This window comes from Hemicordylus capensis, chromosome 3 (assembly GCF_027244095.1).
Source record: "Hemicordylus capensis ecotype Gifberg chromosome 3, rHemCap1.1.pri, whole genome shotgun sequence".
Classification (NCBI taxonomy): Eukaryota; Metazoa; Chordata; class Lepidosauria; order Squamata; family Cordylidae; genus Hemicordylus; species Hemicordylus capensis.
The window spans coordinates 114,959,118-114,977,294 of NC_069659.1; the positions used below are offsets into that span (position 1 = coordinate 114,959,118).

Consider the following 18,177-nt stretch of genomic DNA (forward strand, 5'->3'; position numbering starts at 1 on the left):
AGCTGAGGTTAAGGGAGTGAGGGCTCCCGTAACTCGGTATCTGGGATCGTGTGTCTCTTTGGGCTGCACGCAGGGATCGTGTCTCCTCATGTGGGATTGTGTGTCTTCTTGGGCTACCTAGAGTGCCCATCTGATGGGGGAATCCCATAATGCAACACACTTGGCACGCAGTGCATTGTGGGACACCCAGAGGCTGGGACACGTCGTCCTGGCCTCTGGAGCTCTGCGCTGCCTGGTGCAGCTCTGGGAGTACGGTCTGCACTCCCAGCAAAATTCAAAGGATTATCTGGGGGGAAGGTAAGGTGTCACAGCTTTTCTCCATACCTGCCCTCCCGAACGGTCATGCGAATAGCTGCAATCAGTCTGATAGACAGCTATGAGAAATTTGAAAAACATTGGTTGGCTCTGTTTGTTTACAGTGTCTAGAGGGTTTTTAACATGTTTTAAAAGGAGCTTCTCCGTGGCTTTTTTGTCCCAGAATTCCTCTGTACAATCTGAGGCCTCAGCATGAGGTATGGGTCTAGAACTAATTAAGTCTTCACCAATTTCCTCTATTCCCATTTAGGACGATTACCTATCTGCAGACAAGAGCTTAACACCATGCCCTTAGTTATAACAGACCAAAATGGCTACCTGATTTAAAACTGCAGATGAGTAACTCCACGAGGCTATTCCCACAATTGACGAAAAGCGGGCTAAGAGAGCTTAGCCCGTCGATCGTGGGAACCATTGGGCTGGCAAGCGAGCCCGGTGCTCCCAAAGCGGCTAGCCCGCCTAGAACACCCTCCCCTTCAATGAGGTTAATAGAACGAGTGCTCCGTTAACCTCATTCCTTTGTGTGTCACCACGGCACGTGGCGACACCTGAGTAGAACCCCGACCAGGAGGCTGCAGCCAGCCTCCCAGGCTTGGCAGCGTCTCCAGGATGCCCCGTGCACTTGCGTGGGGCATCCTGGAACTTCCGGGAGCCACACAACCCCCTATCCCCACAGTCTCCGCCAGCTCCATGACGGAGCTGGCAGCCGTGTGGGCTAAGCCTGCTCTCCCCGCAAACCCCGTCAGTAGCTTTTCATTTGTTGTGTGAAGCGCCTCCACATATAAAATGTTGCTCTCTCAGTGGAGTCACCACATATTAACCACCACACTTCTGCAGGAAAATTACCTCACCATAACCCTTACCTACTAGGAGACCAAGGTGATGAATGCTGTAAACTCAAAAATCTCTGGGAAGATCAAGAAATATAATTTAGATATATTAGAGAACGCTAAGCATAATTGTCACTAGATACTGCAACCAACTGATAATTACCCCTGGCTTTCAAGGTGTACCTCTGTGCTTTTAATAGCTGCATTATATGAGGTTTGGCACGTGCTGATTTTGCTGGCCCTGCGATCTGGCAAACCTCTAGCTGTCACACCGTGATTAAAGGCAAAAATTGCTCTCTCTATATCAGGCGCTGACAACCTTTGTCATATAACAGACCAGAAATTGCTTTTGGTGGGGGATGGGTGTGTGTGAGAGGTGGGCGGGGAGGGGGGAGAGAAAGACTTACTTTTAACAAGTGGCGGTCCTTTGTCTCTTTGTTCTTCTGGTTGTTGGTTACAGGAAAAGTGGGAAATGGGGGCGCCACCACAGTGACTGGGCCCAGGACTTTCTGTTCTCTGCTATCACCCCGGATCCGTTGCTCTGTATAGCAAAAATGAGAAATTTTTAAAAAACCTTTCAGATTGATGTTTAAAGACATTCTGGCATAAAAAGCCTTAGGTCTGATCAAGGTGCAGTTGATAGTATACATTTACTTAATCATGGTCTCAAACACACTCTTGGGATTAAATAAACATTGTATAGGGCCAGTTCTCACATGATGTTCTCCCAACCTTTGCAGCAACCAAGGAAGGCAAGTCAGTGTTGTTATCCCTATATCCATCTTATTCCTGCATTATTGTTTTCTGTGTGTAAACCGCTTTGGGAACTTTTGTTGTATATAAATATTCATTGTTTGTTTGTTTGTTTGTTATATTGTAAATGGTGGCAGAGCTGATGCTGGTGGCTTGCTTAAGGCCAACCAGTGAGTTCGTGGCAGAAGCAACAGGGGAACCAGGACTAATGTCATGATCCTGGATCCAAGACCTCCCCAACTGGGGTGTGTGTGTGTGTGTGTGTGTGTGTGTGTGTGTGTGTAAGGCAGAATGTTCATGATGGGAACAACCTAAGACCAAGACCAAGACCTTAGATGCCCCTGTGCCTTTGGGACCCTCCCATACCAGGAAAACGCTAGCTAGTACTGAGGACACAACCCTAACTTTCTCCTCTGAGGAATGCCTCCAACCCGAGGAACCACCAGTCTCACCAGAAGCCTCCTAGCATTACTGGAGCCAGCACATAAGAAATCAGACTGTGTCCTTTTAAGAGACAGGCCGTTTGCTAGGAAAGGGACAGGGCCAGTTCACCCTGCCTAGGCAGCAGCTATGAAAACTGAAATTCCTGAAGCAATATTCTGTCACATTGTATTGCCCGGCTCCTATTTCATGCAGGCCCTGGACTTTGGAACTGTCTGAGGTCTGGTGCACTGTTGGATCCTGCCTTGGCCTGGAGCAGGAAAACCTCCTGATTTTAAGCTCAGTCTCTAAGCTGTTGTACTAGTCCAGCACTCAATACACAAATGAAAAAGTATTAGATTTCCCCCCCCCCTTTTGAAGGATAGCAACCTTAAGTGAAAATACATTAGGCTTCGCCCATGCCTCTCTTTTAACTCTGTAACTGACTCCAAGGAGGAAATAATTTGTTCCAGTGATAGAATGATATACCCCTAGGAGACAAGGCAACTTCTTTTTTTGCTTTCTAAATTCAGCACCTACCAAATGGTCTGCTAAGAATGGAATATAAGCAATGGTGAATGAAGCCACTACAACAACACTTTTCATCCAAAGTTATAGCAAATTGCTTTACAACTGTACCAAAACAGGTAAGGGAAAGTAGGGAGGATACTATATGATATTAATATGAGCCATGTTGCTCAAAATTATCCTACAGCAGAAGTATAATGTAGTTTCACAGTTGATATCAAATAACTTAAGGAAGAGACTGTCCAGAACAGATTAACTACTTGGCCTCCTTACATTTTTTCCTTTTTGCTTGTTCACCCTTTGTTCAAGTAGTTGTCTCCTGACCACAAGATGGCAGAAGAAGATTAGCTTTATCTAAACCAGCTGTGATGGAGATCAGCAACAAAACTGAACTTGCTCTTTTCTAATTCTAATGTGATTGTATTTCCGTTTTTATGGTTCTTTGCAGTGCCATTGACAGACCTCAACCACAATTTACTGCTAAGACCAAGAAATTATTTAGTATATTATTTATAGCATGTATTTGGTTTAGCCAATCTGATCACTCATCATCTACTCTCAGTTGTTAAGAAATGAGCAGATAATGTTCATAAATCTATTACATCCAAGGAAGGCTTAAAGCTTTCACAATCAAATAATAGCATCTATAAATGATTCCAACCACACTCAAAACCCAACCCTCACTGGCTCACATCCAGTGAAAAACCCTGAGCTTGCCTGAAACTGAGCTTATCTTCATTGACTGCAGGTGAACTTTGTTTGGTTGCCTTCACTCTAATCTGCACTGTCAGCTGATAGCAATGAGGTTTTTGTTGTTTTAGTAGATGTAACAAAGACATATCAAGATACTTGACATTAAGCATAAATTCCCCATGTCTTCGTAACGATGTGTTAAGTAACCCCCTCTTCAGCCCAAATGATATGTTTATGGCTCTCCCAGACAGAACCAGGATTTTCCAGGTCCACATTGGCAATACCAGAGACCAAACAGGAAAAGACATGTGACAATGGGCTTTGACAACAGAAAGTGAGAGAAGGTTTGGCAGCAGTGCCCTACTCTCCATGCTTGAAAACAATAATAAAAGCACTGAACAAGTCTCTGAATATATCAGATGACCTGGGATGACCTGGGAGGACCCTAGAACAACTACAAACAGGTTTGGTATGCATGCTCTAAGAAGCTTCCCTCTGTGCCCAGAAAATTAAAGGTGATCATTTATAGATTTAATTCTCTTGGGACATGCGTGCCCAGGATTTGGCGGCGGAACTCTTGCGACTAGCTGCAAGAATTCCGAAGTGAGGACTAAGGAGGAGAGGGGGAAGAAAGTGCTGGCAGTGGCCTCCGGCCAGCCAGCGGGTGGAGGAGAGGGGAGAGAAAGGCAATGGCGGGCAGTGAGCGGCGGGAGAGAAAGGCAATGGCGGGCAGCGAGCGGGGGGAGAGAGAGGCAGTGGCGGGCAGTGGGCGGGGGGAGAGAAAGGCGGTGGCGGGCAGCGGGCGGGGGAGAGAAAGGCGGTGGCGGGCAGCGGGCGGAGAGAAAGGCGGTGGCGGGCAGCGGGCGGGGGAGAGAAAGGCGGTGGCGGGCTGTGGGTGGGGAAGAGAAAGGCGGGGCAGGGGAGAGAAAGGCGGCAGCGGGTGAGGGAGAGAAAGGCAGCGGTGGGCAGACGGGAGGGAGAAAAAACAGTGGTGGTGGGGCCCTTCTTGGCTGCCAGCCACGGCTCTGTGGGGGGGAGGAATAGGAGAGGAGGAGGGCTGGAGAGCACGGGCCGGAGGGAAGGGGAAGAGAGGAGAGACCGGGGGCAGGGGGAAGAGGGAGGGGGAAACAGCCGTCCCCAAAGCGCCGCACAGATGCTCTGTGCGGGGTTGGCTAGTTGATAATAAAATTCTTCCACAGAGCAATCTTCCCATCCAAGTGTAAAACCAATTTCCCCACCAACTGATTAAAACTCCAATTAGGAACATAGGAAGCTGCCATATACTGGACCAGGTCTCACAATCCGTGAGACCCGGTTTCCGGCGGTGAGCGGGAAGAGCGGGCTAAGCCCTCACGAGCGGGGAGGGAGTCCTGGGTGGCCGGATCGGCTACTCACGATTTTAAAAATCAGGTTTGCAGAGTGCTTGTTCCGCAAACCTGGTTTTGGGGCAGGGGTTCTTGAGCGGGTTACCCACTCCAGAACCACCAGGCTCTCAGCTGAGCCCGGTGGTTCTGATGATCGGGAAAAATCGGGCTAGGCTTTCCTAGCCCGATTTTCCCTGATCGTGGAAATAGCCCCACTGAGTCAGACCATAGGTCAATCTAGCTGAGTATTGTCTACCCAGACTGGCAGCGGCTTCTCCAAGGTTACATCCAGGAATCTCTCCCAATCCTATCAGTGAGTCAGTCAGCTTTTATTTCGATCAATGACCAGAACAGAAAGAGAAAAGAAAAAGACATCATAAAATGGCGATACGCAACTTGCATGCAATATAACAAAACTTGGCGACAGAATTAGTACTCATAATGTCAAATTTAGACAATAGTAAATCAAGATAGAAATCATCCGAACAGCCAGGAAAAGACTTCAGCCAGGGTGAAGTAAAATTTAGACGAACATCTCTGTAGAGGTCACAATAAAGAATAAAATGCGCAGTGGACTCAATAGCACCTGAGCCGCAAAGGCGCGAAGAGTAAGGAGTCCCCTTGAACCTTCCCTTAAGAACAGCTGTTGGAAGAGCATTAAGGCAAGCAAGAGTCAAGGCATGCCTAAATTTAGGAAATGTTATATTACTTAGGGAATCAGTGGGCATGAGATTGAAAAGCTGGTTGCCTATATACAAACCTCTAGGTATTTTAGAGGCTTCAACCTGTAGGTCCGTATCGATTATTCACTGTTTAACCCTATCTTGGAGATGTTAGGGAGGGAACTTGGAACCTTCTGCTCTTCCCAGAGCAGCTCCATCCCCTGAGGGGAATATCTTTCAGTGCTACACATCAAGTCTCCCATTCATATGCAACCAGAGCAGTCCTTGCTTAGCTAAGCGAACAAGTCATGCTTGCTGCCACAAGACCAGCTCTCCTCTCAACATACATGATTGCACCAGTTCAACATACATGATTGCACCTTTTTCATTCGTTGGTTAGCCTTGCCTGCTAATCTCCATTTGGATTTACCTTGTGTTCCTGGGAATTGAGGTTGCCTTAGTTCTCGTTACATTGACCATCCACCCCACTGAAAGCCCAGACAGAGTGTGCATTTTGTGGATGAGTCCTAGAGATTTCCAAGCCTGAGAATATCCTATCTGAAATCACTATTCAGGGGCCCTTCAATTAATTCCTCGCAAGCCAAAAGTCTAGCTGCATGGAGTTTCCCTTGCCCAGTGGATCTCCCATCTCTTCACTCAAACACAAGGCACAGCTGCAGGACAGGTAGATATAGCCGCTTCCCACAATTGCCCACTTTAAGTTTCCTTTCCCATTCTTTTATTTTCTTTCTCTACCTTTTATCAGTAAAGCATAGCCCCTGGGATCCCCTTAAGTCATTTGTCTCTGACCTACACATTGGTGATCAGTAGTGGAGACAACTGGGTTTATCAAACACTGTCTCCATGGAAGCAAAATTCCATACAAGTGCTCTCCCTGCCTGACAAATGACAAGTGTAGTGAAGACCTATAATCCTGAATAGTTTTTCCCCCAATTACACTCAAATAATTGGCCTAAACCCTCCAAAGGTCCCCACCCAGACTCCCTCATGTTGGCACCCTGACACACCCAGACAGCAAATTAAGCACTCACTGGCTGTGAGAAGGAGACAGCTATAGACTCTTACCAGGGGTACAGGAAGGCTTGAGGCAGCCCCTCCCATAACCTGCCTTCGTGGCAACCCTCACACTGGCCACGTCACCCACATTGACATGTTTCTAACATTGACACGGGGGGGGGGGTGGCCGGTGTGGGGGTCACCACAAGACTTCCTGTGCCCTGGAATAACAAAGTTTGAGAAATTCTTCCTATACCTCATACAAAGACAGTTAAATTGCAGAGATCTGGGCTCTTAAAACATGCCCTGCTCACCCGCTTTTGCCCTTGTTAATATCCAGCCCGATGAAAAAGTATGAAGAACTCAAAAGCATGCTGCGCAAGACTTAGCTGTCAGTTTAGTTGTTCCTAATGACTATATAGTGGTTTTTATGTAAAAGCAGAATTTTTCAGATGCTATTAGGTGCGATTCACATGTTCTGCTCCCTGTGAAGAGACAGGGGCAGTATGCTGGGTGTGAGGGGAAGCATTCACTCTTCATCACTTGTTGGGGGCTGGCTGGAGTAAGCAAGACTTACTCATGAGCAATCCAAGGGTTTGCTGCCCAAGCTGCGGGGCTAGAGGCCGGAACTCTTTCCAGGGAGAAGGGACTGTTTGTGACTTCTGCTGCGCAGTGAGAAGTCAAGACTTCCCCAGCCATGGTGCTCTCACTCTCAGCCTTGCTCTGAGCAAACTGCCTGCTTGACCATTGCTCTCAAAGCTCCTGTTTCCAGCTACAGCCTCTCTCCTTCAGCTGAAAGCCCCACAGCTTTACCAGGTGGTAATATTACCTCTGACCCTGGTAATATGCTGCTCCACAAGCCTTGGATCCCTCCATCCTTTCTCCTTCTTCTCCTTTCCCCTCTTCCCTCTACTAATTCCTGATCTCCCCAACCCATGCCAGTCCTCAACCTTTCTTATCCCCCACCTTTTCCACCTATATCTGAATTATATTAGGCTCTAGGAGGATTTAATGCACACACATATGATAGTTAGGAACACTAGGTGAATGTTGTTGCTGGCTATGGTTGAAATATTGTTAGTAATTCTGATAGATTGTTCTGCTTTCTGCTCAGTTAGATTGATATTGTTACTCTTTTGTACTCAATAAAGCCCATTGAATAATTTAGGATTGCTCTGATCTCCTCTCTATCTTGTGCACCCAGATCCTACATGGTCACCATATAAAAGAACTGGTCACTTTGTGACACTGGTGAAGCCAGACTAATTTCATCTGCTAGCTCCTAAGCACAAAATCAAGCTTGGTTCTCAACAATCTGAACTAATCCAGCTTCATGAATGAACAGAATGGTGTACCTCTTCTCAAAGCTCGCAAATTCTGCTTGGCGTGGCGATGCAACTCCTCTACACAAGCTGGTCTGGTGGAAGGAAGGAAAATATTTCTTTGCTGATGCCAAGGTGCGCGGTAATACACACTCAGTTTGCTCTCTGCGTCCAGGTTTGAAACAGCTGTGGAATCAAAGAGATAAATGATATTTACTCACTCGTATAATAGAACCTAGTTTGGAACCTTAATCAAATAACGTCCCAAGTATTATTGCAACATCATGACTGTCCCATTGAAATTAATGGGGCTACAGTTACACAGGACTAACTTGTCCCATTGGTTTTGGTAGTGCTTAGTCATGATTAACTTAGTCTGAATCCTACCCAATTCTCATTGCATCCTCATTGCCAGTCAGTGAAGAGATACTACTGGGGGAACACAGGATATAGGTAGCAAATGTCTGTATGGGCAGGCTTTCCACTTTGGGGTTTTATACATTTCAAGCATTTTATTATTGGACCATAATAAGAGAAGTAGAACAGTCTAGGGTATTTACTTCCTGGCCAAGCCATGCTGGCATACCTTTCAGTCTTCTAAAACTGGGTAGAAATACAAAATTGACACTTATTCCATGGTGGTAGTAGTTAGAGTGCCTCCTACTATTAGTAACTACTATTACTACCAACAACAACAACACCACCAGGGCCTTTCGCAAACACCAAAGCAGGTATTTCCCAAAGGTTTTCTAAATTCTTGACAATTACAGGTAAATGTCAGTTTTCAAGACATTATTTAAAACGAATTCACTGTTGTTAGTGGATATATACAGGTGGAGAGACATGCAAGGAGAAGGGTAGTATTCTTCGTGCCCAGGGTCAGGGACCAAAAGTACTTTAATTGCCAGTGATCAAACACAGGTTGTGCCTTTGCTTCTAGTTGGGGTGTGCAATTTGAGTCACCATCAAATCGCTGCAGGTCGAATTGGGAGTTATCTACAAATCTGACTCCAGATCTAATCAGCCTCAAAATAAAGGACCTGATTCGGGGTCGAACAGAATCAATTCGGGCAATTCGAATGCCATTTTGAGGCCTGTTTTTCTGGAAAAACAGCCTCAAAATAGCTTATTTTCAGGGAGACCTGGTCCACCAATTGGGGTTGGTGGGTAGACCAGCCCTCCACTCCAGACTTAGCATGTCAGCCCACCTCAGAGGACAGGTCTACCTGGGGCGCATTTTGCCCACAAAACAGACCTCACCTAAATCGATTGGGGTGATTTGGGACTGATTTGTCAAATCAATTTGGGGCTCTGCAATTCGATTTGACCTCAAATCGAATTGCAGATTTTGATTCATGCACACCCTAGCTTCTAGTGTGTGGGGCAATTGATTGACTCAATACATTTGAGGCTATTTTACTAAATTTGTTCAGTGTCCTATAAAGAAGATGTAAGCTAGTTTATTCATTCATTATATTTATTATTGATTTATTGTGACCATGTTCTCAGGATCATGGTGAGTGCGGTTAAAGAGATAAACACAATCACGGAGTTCTGAACTCTTGTTATGATGTGTTGTAAAATGAGAACCCAGAATTCCCAGCCAATTCCAGTCAAACTGCATAGTTTGGTTATCCAGGATAGATAACCAGGATCTGATCCTAGTTATCTATCCCAGTTAAATAAGCCTTAACCTCATTGGTTTAACTGGGATTGCCCAGAAATTCTGGGTTCTTAAATCATGCTCTGTGTGAGTATGTGGGGCTCAGCGATTGCAGTTAACTCTTTAACCATGCTCACTGTGGTCGTGAGATTGTGGCCTATATGTATGTTTAGTCCAACTTTTCAATTTACATGAAAATGCTTAAGGTGGCCAACAAGCCATAAAATACAATAAAATATAAGAAATAAAAAATGCAGTAAGATACAATAAAACAAGCCATTGCTTCTGCTCAGGAATTCCTTGGTTAAGGAAGATTCCCAGGAAATGGATAGACACGGGCCATTCCACTTTTATGATTCATTAACTCTCTTCTCCCTAATTACTATGTTCCTGCAATATAGTGCCTTCATTCCCTTTGAACAGTGGTTGCTGACACACTTCCAGGTATTCAAATGCTAAGCTTGCCCAAGTTCACTTCGCAGCCAGCAGCCTAGCCAAAAGCTGCCCACATCCTCTGTGACATCAGAATAGTTAAGCCACTAGCAGCAAAAGACACTGTGACACCATGACATCACAGCAAAACACTAACTCAATCTTGGACAACACCCATCACCCAGAGTTGTGGCCATACAAATATGAAAATATTATAAAAAAATTTTTTTTAAAAAAAAATCAGCCCTCAGAAACATGTTAGATCTTTATTTTACAATATATTATGAGAATCTCTGTTGATGCAGTAAAACTCCACAAAATATTATTTATACATGACAATATTTTCCATGAAGTACTGAACAGACAGTGGTGCATAGTAAAAGGCTTATTTTCAAGCTGGTTCAGATGTGCAGATCTGCACATGGTACAGTCCTCTCAATTAGAAAAATCCCCCTCTCAGCATAAAACTATTAGTGATGCTACTACAGACATAACAAAAGTCCTGCACTAGCGGTGAGGGGGTGGAGGAAATCAGCCCATTCACATGTTAGGCCCATGTACATTAATGGCTTGCTGTGGGAGGACAGGCACTACAAAGAATTATTTTTTAAGCTGCCTAAACATAGTGGCTGTACCATGTGTGCTCGCCTTCCTCTGACTGCATAGCAGTGGATAATTACATGCGAATCCTAAGCAGAGTTCCGAGCTTTTCAAATGGATGTTTAAGCACTGTTGATCATATACATCCATCATTCATAGCCTCTACTCACAGCATTCCTCCTTTAAAACAAAATTGTAGCTGAGCTGTGTATGGATGCTTGAAGGTAGTATGGCTTAGTTCACTCAGGCGTGTTTGTTCTAATAATAACAACACAAAGGCCAGCAAGAAAGATTTCTGCTCTATTTATTTTGATAGATCTAAGGGGTTTCCCCCACGGCTCTGTCTGCTTTTCTAGACTCTCCTATTTTCTTCCCCCTTCCCTTTTAGTTTCTTAACCTTTAATTACTAGATGGAGAAAATTACTTTTAAAAAAAATTGCCAGCAGGAAACTCGTGTGTGTGTGTGTGTGTGTCTATAAGTAAAAACGAAATAATGTAGTATAAAGCATCAGGGCAGGGGCGTAACTACCATTAGGCAAGGGGAGGCAGTCCCCTTGGGGCCCCACTGCCTCGAGGGGCCCCCCAGAGGCACATCACATGACTCCCCACCCGCCCATGTTGCACCCCCTATGAATTATGTTGAGTCTCTCGGAGATCGGCAGGAGCAGAGAGTAAAAAAACTAGATTCAATGTGAACTGGATATTCACCCTATTCATAATGGGGATGTGAGTGTGAGTGCACTATATATTGTGAAGTGTGTTTGTGTGTGTATATCAGCGAGGGGCCTATTTTAAAATCTTGTCTCTGGGCCCCCTCCAACCTTGCTACGCCCCTGCGTCAGGGACAAAAAATATCGGTATTCACAGGACTGATGTGGTGGGCAGGCAGCGGGAAGGCTGTGCAAAACTTACCTTACCCCCAAATGAACATCCCACATTGGTGGGAAGTGCAGACTGCGCTCCCACACAATCCACACTGCTGCATGCAGTGTGGATCTCCGGTGGTCGGGATGCATCATCCTGGCCTCCATGCATCCCACAGTGTACTGTGCAATAAGCGCAGTACATTGGGGGATTACCCCATGAGTTGGGCACTCTAGGCACCCATCTCTGTGTGCACACAGGTTGTAAGCAGCTCAAACACGCACACGATCATGGCAGCCGGGTTAAGGGCACACTAGCGAAAAACCAGGCTTAAAAGTAAGGTTTGGCTGGGCAGGATCCCGCCTTCACACTCACAGCCTAACCTAGGCCAGACAGCCCCAGCCTAGGTTAGGTTGCGCATGAGAACAGCCTTAATGTTCTCAGGGCAGGGTTGGGTTGGTCGTGAGAAATGGTGAGATCCTCATAGACCCCTTCGCTCCCTGCCCGCCTAACCCCCTCAACGAACCTGGCTTTTAGCCGAGGTTAAGGGTGTTCTTGCACTTGCAGTTGGCTACTGGCTATCATGTGTCTCTTGCACCCTTAACCTGGTTACTGGGTATTGTGTGACTCCTCGGGCTGCACGCACAGAGTGCCCATCTGAGGGGAGAATAGCCAATGCAATGCACACACCACACATTGCACTGAGGGATGCCTGGAGGCTGGAACAAGAAGTTCTAGCCCTGGATGCCTCCGCCCTGCTCTGTGCTTCATAAAGCTGCATGGAGCAAGGCTGTCCGTGTGGGTGCCTGGGAAGCGCGGTGAAGAGGATCTGCATGGCCGTCTGGGGGGCAGGTAAGGTGAAAGCAGCCTCCCTTCCCCCTGCACTCACCCCATCTGGGGCAATCGTGTGAATCACCCCACAGAGGTCATTCACACAAGCAAAAACTGTTCTACCTGGGTTTGGGGGCTGTGTGTGCTCCCCATTTTCAGTTGTGTGAAAGCAAGGTAAGAGGAAAACCTGGGTAGAAGTGATTGTGTGGAAGCAAGGTAGGAGGAGAAGCTACCCAGGTTATCCTCCTACCTTGCTTCCACATGCAGCTCCCAAACCTAGGTAGAACACAGTGAGGCGTGAGACTCGCCAGATGTGGTTTGCGGGGAGAATGGGTCTTAGCCCGTTTCCCCTGCAGACGATCCCTTGGCAGCCCTGGGCGGCCAGATCGGCTACCCACACGACTGCCAGCTACGTCATGGAGCCTGCGGGAGCTGCGGGGATCAGGGGCCTCATGCACCCTGGAAGTTCCAGCATGCCCTGCGCGAGCGAGCAGGGCATGCTGGAGGAGAGACCCCCGAGCTGGGAGGCTGCATTTAGCCTCCCCACTGGGGGTCTACCTGTGTATAGCCGCAGCATGGCAACACACGATTTTGAAAATGGGGTTTGCAGAGTGCTCGTTCCGCAAACCCGGTTTAAGGACAGGGGTTCCTTACCAGTTTACCTGGTTGGAAACCCACCAGCCTCGCCTGCGAGCCTGGTGGTGTTCACAACCAGGTGAAATCGGGCTAGGCTCCCTAGCCCAATTTCGCCTGGTTGTGAGAATAGCCTCAGTTTTTGATTGTGTGAATGAGCTCAGTAAGCTTGAAGCTGAGGCTTGATTTCCAGCTCATTATATTAACCATTACATCACACTAGTACTGTATAGCACTGATAGCCTTCATTGCACATTCCTTCACAACAATTGTTTGAGAGGGAACTAATTATTATTCCCATTTTACACGTGAAGAACTAAAGCTGAGAGATTTGACCCAGGCTGCAGAAAATAAATTAATGGCAGAGTTGTGACCCCAGCATAGAAATCAAAGGCTCGTTTTCTAGCCACTGCATTGTGTTCCTTGCTACATTGTCATAAGAGGGTGAAGAGCAGCAACACCAGAGGCAGAACCAAAAATGACTGCTGTCTTAAATAGTAGAGTGTGGGCCACGCATAGCAAACAAGCACTTCTATATTCTGCCAGCCTTCTAGACTTTAACTTCCTAAATGTGGCAGCAAAAGACACAAGCAGTTAAGAAGGGGGGAAATCAGTGAAGACATTCTTGGCTATAAATAAAATGTATGTCTGTCACAGCACTTGCGTCTATGAAACATTTATGTACTAATATGTGTGACGTGGTTGGATTAGTTCCCGGCTTATCTTGTATCTGAGATGAACTGGTTCAGTCTTGAAATTAATTTTCTGTTTTTCTTACAATATTCCCTGGTTATTAGAGACAGCAAGCTACTGTTGACTCATCATGCAGCTTAAGCACAGAACTGCTGATCCTGCCTCAGGCTGAGCTAAAGGCTTGTACCAGTGTTTTTCAACCAGGGTTCCACAAGCATCCCTCAGGGGTGCCATGAAATGTTACAACCGTCGATCTCAGCCACTTCACTTTGACTCCTGGTGCTGGCCAGACATTCCCCATTGTATTCATTAATGCAATTTTTTGCCTTTGGATTTTGTCATTGCTAAATAAATGAGTTATTATGACTGTGCAAATATTCAGACCTAAATATTGGCACAGACTGATGACTTACTACCAGTTTTTACTTTTTTACTTTGTGTGGAAGGGCAGGAGAAGGGAGCTGGGGGTTCTACTAGGTTCACAGCAAACATGCTACAGGGGTTCTTCAGCCAAAAAATGGGGGAGACCACTGCCTTGTACAAATTCATATATTTTTAGAAACATGGAAAACACTTCTCTTCTCCTCTTGCAGTAGAGAGTACACATCTTCCCCTTTTTTCCTCTTGCATTTTACCTTAGTTAAATTTATCTTTCAGTTTTTGGTAGTGACTCTTGAAAAAACCAAATTCCTAGAACTGCTACTACAAGCAATCACAGACAGCCCTTCCATGAAGGGGAACAGGGAGTGGCAAGCATCAGTCCCCGACCAACATGAGTGACACCCCATGATGGGCCTCTCTTCTGTCTGTTGCCTCTACCCTTCTTCACCTCACTGGGGTATGCTCTTCACTTTCCCTTTGTCACCCTGCTGGGATGTGCCTCTTCTTTCCCCTCTTCCCATCCCAGGCATGAGCTAGAAAGAAGCCTGCCACCACTGCTTGGCCTGGTGGCATAATCTGGCAGTGCCTGCTACCACCACTTCCTCAGCAGCTTGGCCTGAGAATGCTGAGCTCCTGCCCACAGCTTGGCGAGATGCCGTATTGTTCTTAGCCTCAGGCCAAGGGTCCATGGGCTGCCCCTGAGAGCAGTAGCTTTGCTTCGAAGGAGAGGTCTACACCATTTGTTACTCAGCAGCTCTTGAATAGTGCCCATGATATTACTGGTAAGAAGAAACACACACACACACACACACACACACACACACACACACACACACACACATTGCCCAGTGCAGTTCTGGAACTGTTTTTAAAGGCTTTAAAAATAGTTGTAGTGTAGTAAGGAATGAACTACCTAATGGCACAGGGGGGAAGTAACTTGCCTAGGGAGCAAGAGGTTACCGGTTCGAATCCCTGCTGGTATGTTTCCCAGATGGGAAACACCTATATCAGGCAGCAGTGATATAGGAAGATGATGAAAGGCATCATCTCATAGTGTGCGGGAGATGGCAATGGTAAACCCCTTCTGTATTCTACCAATGACAACCACAGGGCTCTGTGGCTGCCAGGAGTCGAAATCAACTTGACGGCACACTTTACTATTTCACAGGTAAGTCCTTAAGTTCAAAGCTTGTGTTTCCGGAGACAACATTGTTGCACTGTTTTCTTTTGTAAAATAATATTGTAATATTAGTAACATGCTTTTAGTGTTTTTCCTTTTTGTAAAATATAAGACTTGTGACATTTCTGACCTCTCATATATTATTAGGAGATTGGCAGCATATCCCATTCCCAGGTTTTCCTCTTATCTTGCTTTCATACAACTAAAATTTGGGAGCCCACACAGCTCCCAAACCCGGGGAGGACACAGTTTTCGATTGTGTGAATTACCTCACTGACTGGCCCACATGCTACACAGCAATAGGTGGGTGGAAGAAGGGCTTCATGTTTGCAGGAGTCTTCAGCAACTCTGATTTGAAGGGTTTTTGCTCAGCTGGGCAGCTGCAGAGAGGGGAGCAATCATTGCAAAAGACTTTTCCATTTGCAGGAATATGTTCCTGAGGGTGACAAAGCCCTCAGGAACATATTCTTGCAAGCGGAAAGGTTTTTTGAAGAAAAGGGAGAGATGGAAGCAAAAAATATCCCTCCCCTCTCCTGCTTCATGTCTGCTTGGCCACGCAAAAAGCCTTTGCTGCAGGGATGCTGAGAATTCCCTGTGAACACACTGCCTTTCTTCTGCCCAGCAACTGCTGCACAGCATGTGCACTGATTTTAAGCAAATTATTATGATTCAACATAGATATAGGGGCTATTCCCACGAGCAGAAAAATCGGGCTAGGAGAGCCTAGCTCAATTTTTGCTGCTTGTGTAAACCACCAAACTCGCAGGCGAGCCCGGTGGCTTACACGCGGCTAGCCCGCTAAAGTAGCCCACCCCTTAAACCGGGTTTGCGGAGTGAGCGCTCCGCAAACCTGGTTTTTCTAATCGTGAGTTGCTGCAGCGTGGCTCTGTGCCGCAGCAACTCATGAGTAGACCCAAGACCGGGAGGCTTAAAAGCAGCCTCCTAGCTCGGGGTCTCTCCAGTACCCCCTGCGTGCTTGCGCAGGGCATACTGGAGCTTCCAGGGGTTGCACGGTCCCCGATCCTTCCAGCCCCCACCGGCTCCGTAACGGAGCCAGCAGTCGTGTGGGTGGACGATCCAGCCACCCAGGGCTACTGCCCTGCTCATCTGCAAGGAAAGCGGGCTTAGCCTGCTCTCCCCGCAAACCTTATGGAGGCGGGTCTCCTTGATCGTGAGACCCACCTCATAATGTTTTCTGATCTCTTGACCATGACTGAAAAATTGGGAGCCCCTGGCCACACCGAAACCCACACACACTCACATAATCCCTCTTTATGCTTACATCATTTCCCCTCATTTCCCTTTTCAGTGTGAAGCATGATGTTGTGACCTGTGGCTTGGTGCAGACAGAACAACGCTGATGATTCTAATAATCATATGTCCAATCCACAGTTTGCAAAACCACTTCTGATCATGCTTTATAGCAATGGTTTGGTAGTAACTATGGTCAGCTAAAACATCAGTGTTGACATAGTTATTTGTAATATAGAAAGGGAAGGAGAATGCCTATGCAAGAGGGGAATAGGGAAGAGGAAGAAGGGTGAGTAGTGTACAAGTACATGGGGTGCTTCTGTTTGTCAAATCATGAGTCCTTTCGCATGACCACCAGTAAGAAAGGGCTATCCGGTTAGCTGGGAGAAAGCCCCAAAGCGCTTACCTCCCCCCACACAAGCAGTAGTCTTTCCTTGGGTGGGCAGATCACCCGCCCAGACAAACACAGTAGCTCTGAGGGTCGGGATGCCAGGGCACCCTGCCCCGTGTCAGCCCGCCCCCTGAAGCTCCAATAATGCATGGCATGAGTGCATGATGCAGATCCCACCCCCTCCAAGTCTGCCAGCCACAGTCACAAGCCACAGCTGACACACGATCAAATAAAGGGGGTTAGGAGAGTGCTTGCTCTCCCAACCCCCATTTAGAAGGGAGGATCTGTAGGTGGGTTTGCCGCATGTGTGGATAGCCTCCATAGTTTTGGGATCAGCTATGTTGTGTCTGCACAAAGAATAACACTAACCATAGTTAGCATTAACCAGGGTTTGCAAGACAGCTTTAAATCCTGATTTCAAATTGCGATTTAAATAATCATGGTTAGCCCTGACCAGAGTGCAGATCTAGCATTATCTGGGCCCCTATTCAGAAGTTAAGAACCGGACTAGAGGGCTGAGGCAAGCAACATAATCCATATCCACTTAACCCTGCTCTCCCACTGTGTTTCTCTGCAGTGGCAAAAGCTAGGCATTTTTTATTATGGAGAGAAACAAATACTGTGTTGGGTGAAAGTGAGGTGAGTGGCTATGGACCACACTGGCATGGAGGAGGTGCTAATTGGACCACTCACCTTAGCTTTGTACTCAGGTACACAGAGTGATAGTTAATGCTGAAAAGGGAGGGGAAACCTGTGTGGGACAGAGAAGGGAGATTAGGGAGTATGCCACCTGTGGGGCACTATCAGTCTTTTAATCATAGTTAAGAGATTGGGCAATGTCACAGCTGCACTGAACCTCTCTTTCCCCCTCCCTATTTGCAATGCAAGGACAATACTGGCCTTCCTTATAGAGTTGGTTTATGGATTACTGAGATTATGTGTGTGAAGAATTACATCACATTTTGGAAGTGATGTAAATATTTTCGTCACTTCCACATTTTGGAAGAATACTAAATAAATGGTGGCCAGAGCCACCCTTTAGACCAGACTTCCAGGTGGAAGTCCAGTCATCTGCACTGAGCCCCCCCGCCAAGAAAATGTCTCGCCGGGGGCCGGGGTGGATGTGCCACCAGCCTGTGCCGGGCAGCGGAGTGCACAATGCTGAGGGTGGCTGAGGACAGCCTGTGGTCTGCCCGCCAATCTCGTCATGCATGGCTGGGGGTGGGGGTTTGAGGGCTGAGCAGGCCTACCTGCAGCCAGCCCACAGCCACCATGGCATGGCGGCTAAAGCAGTGTGCCTGCCTGGGCTGAGCCTAGCTGGGCCTGGAACATGCGAGCCGCCCGAGTCACTTCC

General features: G+C 46.9%; 1 protein-coding gene and 1 long non-coding RNA gene across 8 annotated transcripts in view; one reads left to right on the plus strand and one right to left on the minus strand.

The window, feature by feature from the left end:
* The window catches only part of NHS (NHS actin remodeling regulator), a 353,434-nt gene that overhangs the window by 29,367 nt on the left and 305,890 nt on the right, over positions 1-18,177 (minus strand). For 6 of the 7 annotated variants that reach the window (XM_053306637.1, XM_053306635.1, XM_053306636.1 and 3 more), the window contains exons 2-3: positions 7,938-8,090; positions 1,553-1,686 (exon numbers count right to left, since the gene is read on the minus strand). In XM_053306637.1, the coding sequence (XP_053162612.1) occupies positions 1,553-1,686; positions 7,938-8,090 (287 nt within the window). Of the gene's footprint in view, positions 1-1,552; positions 1,687-3,119; positions 3,154-7,937; positions 8,091-18,177 lie in introns of those variants that run through there. The other variant, XM_053306642.1, reaches the window with a different exon arrangement.
* On the plus strand, positions 212-13,996 carry LOC128349759 (uncharacterized). The gene is made up of 6 exons (XR_008318976.1): positions 212-297; positions 2,852-2,965; positions 3,787-4,008; positions 6,141-6,250; positions 7,787-8,039; positions 13,725-13,996. It is a non-coding gene; the product is annotated as an uncharacterized LOC128349759 (long non-coding RNA).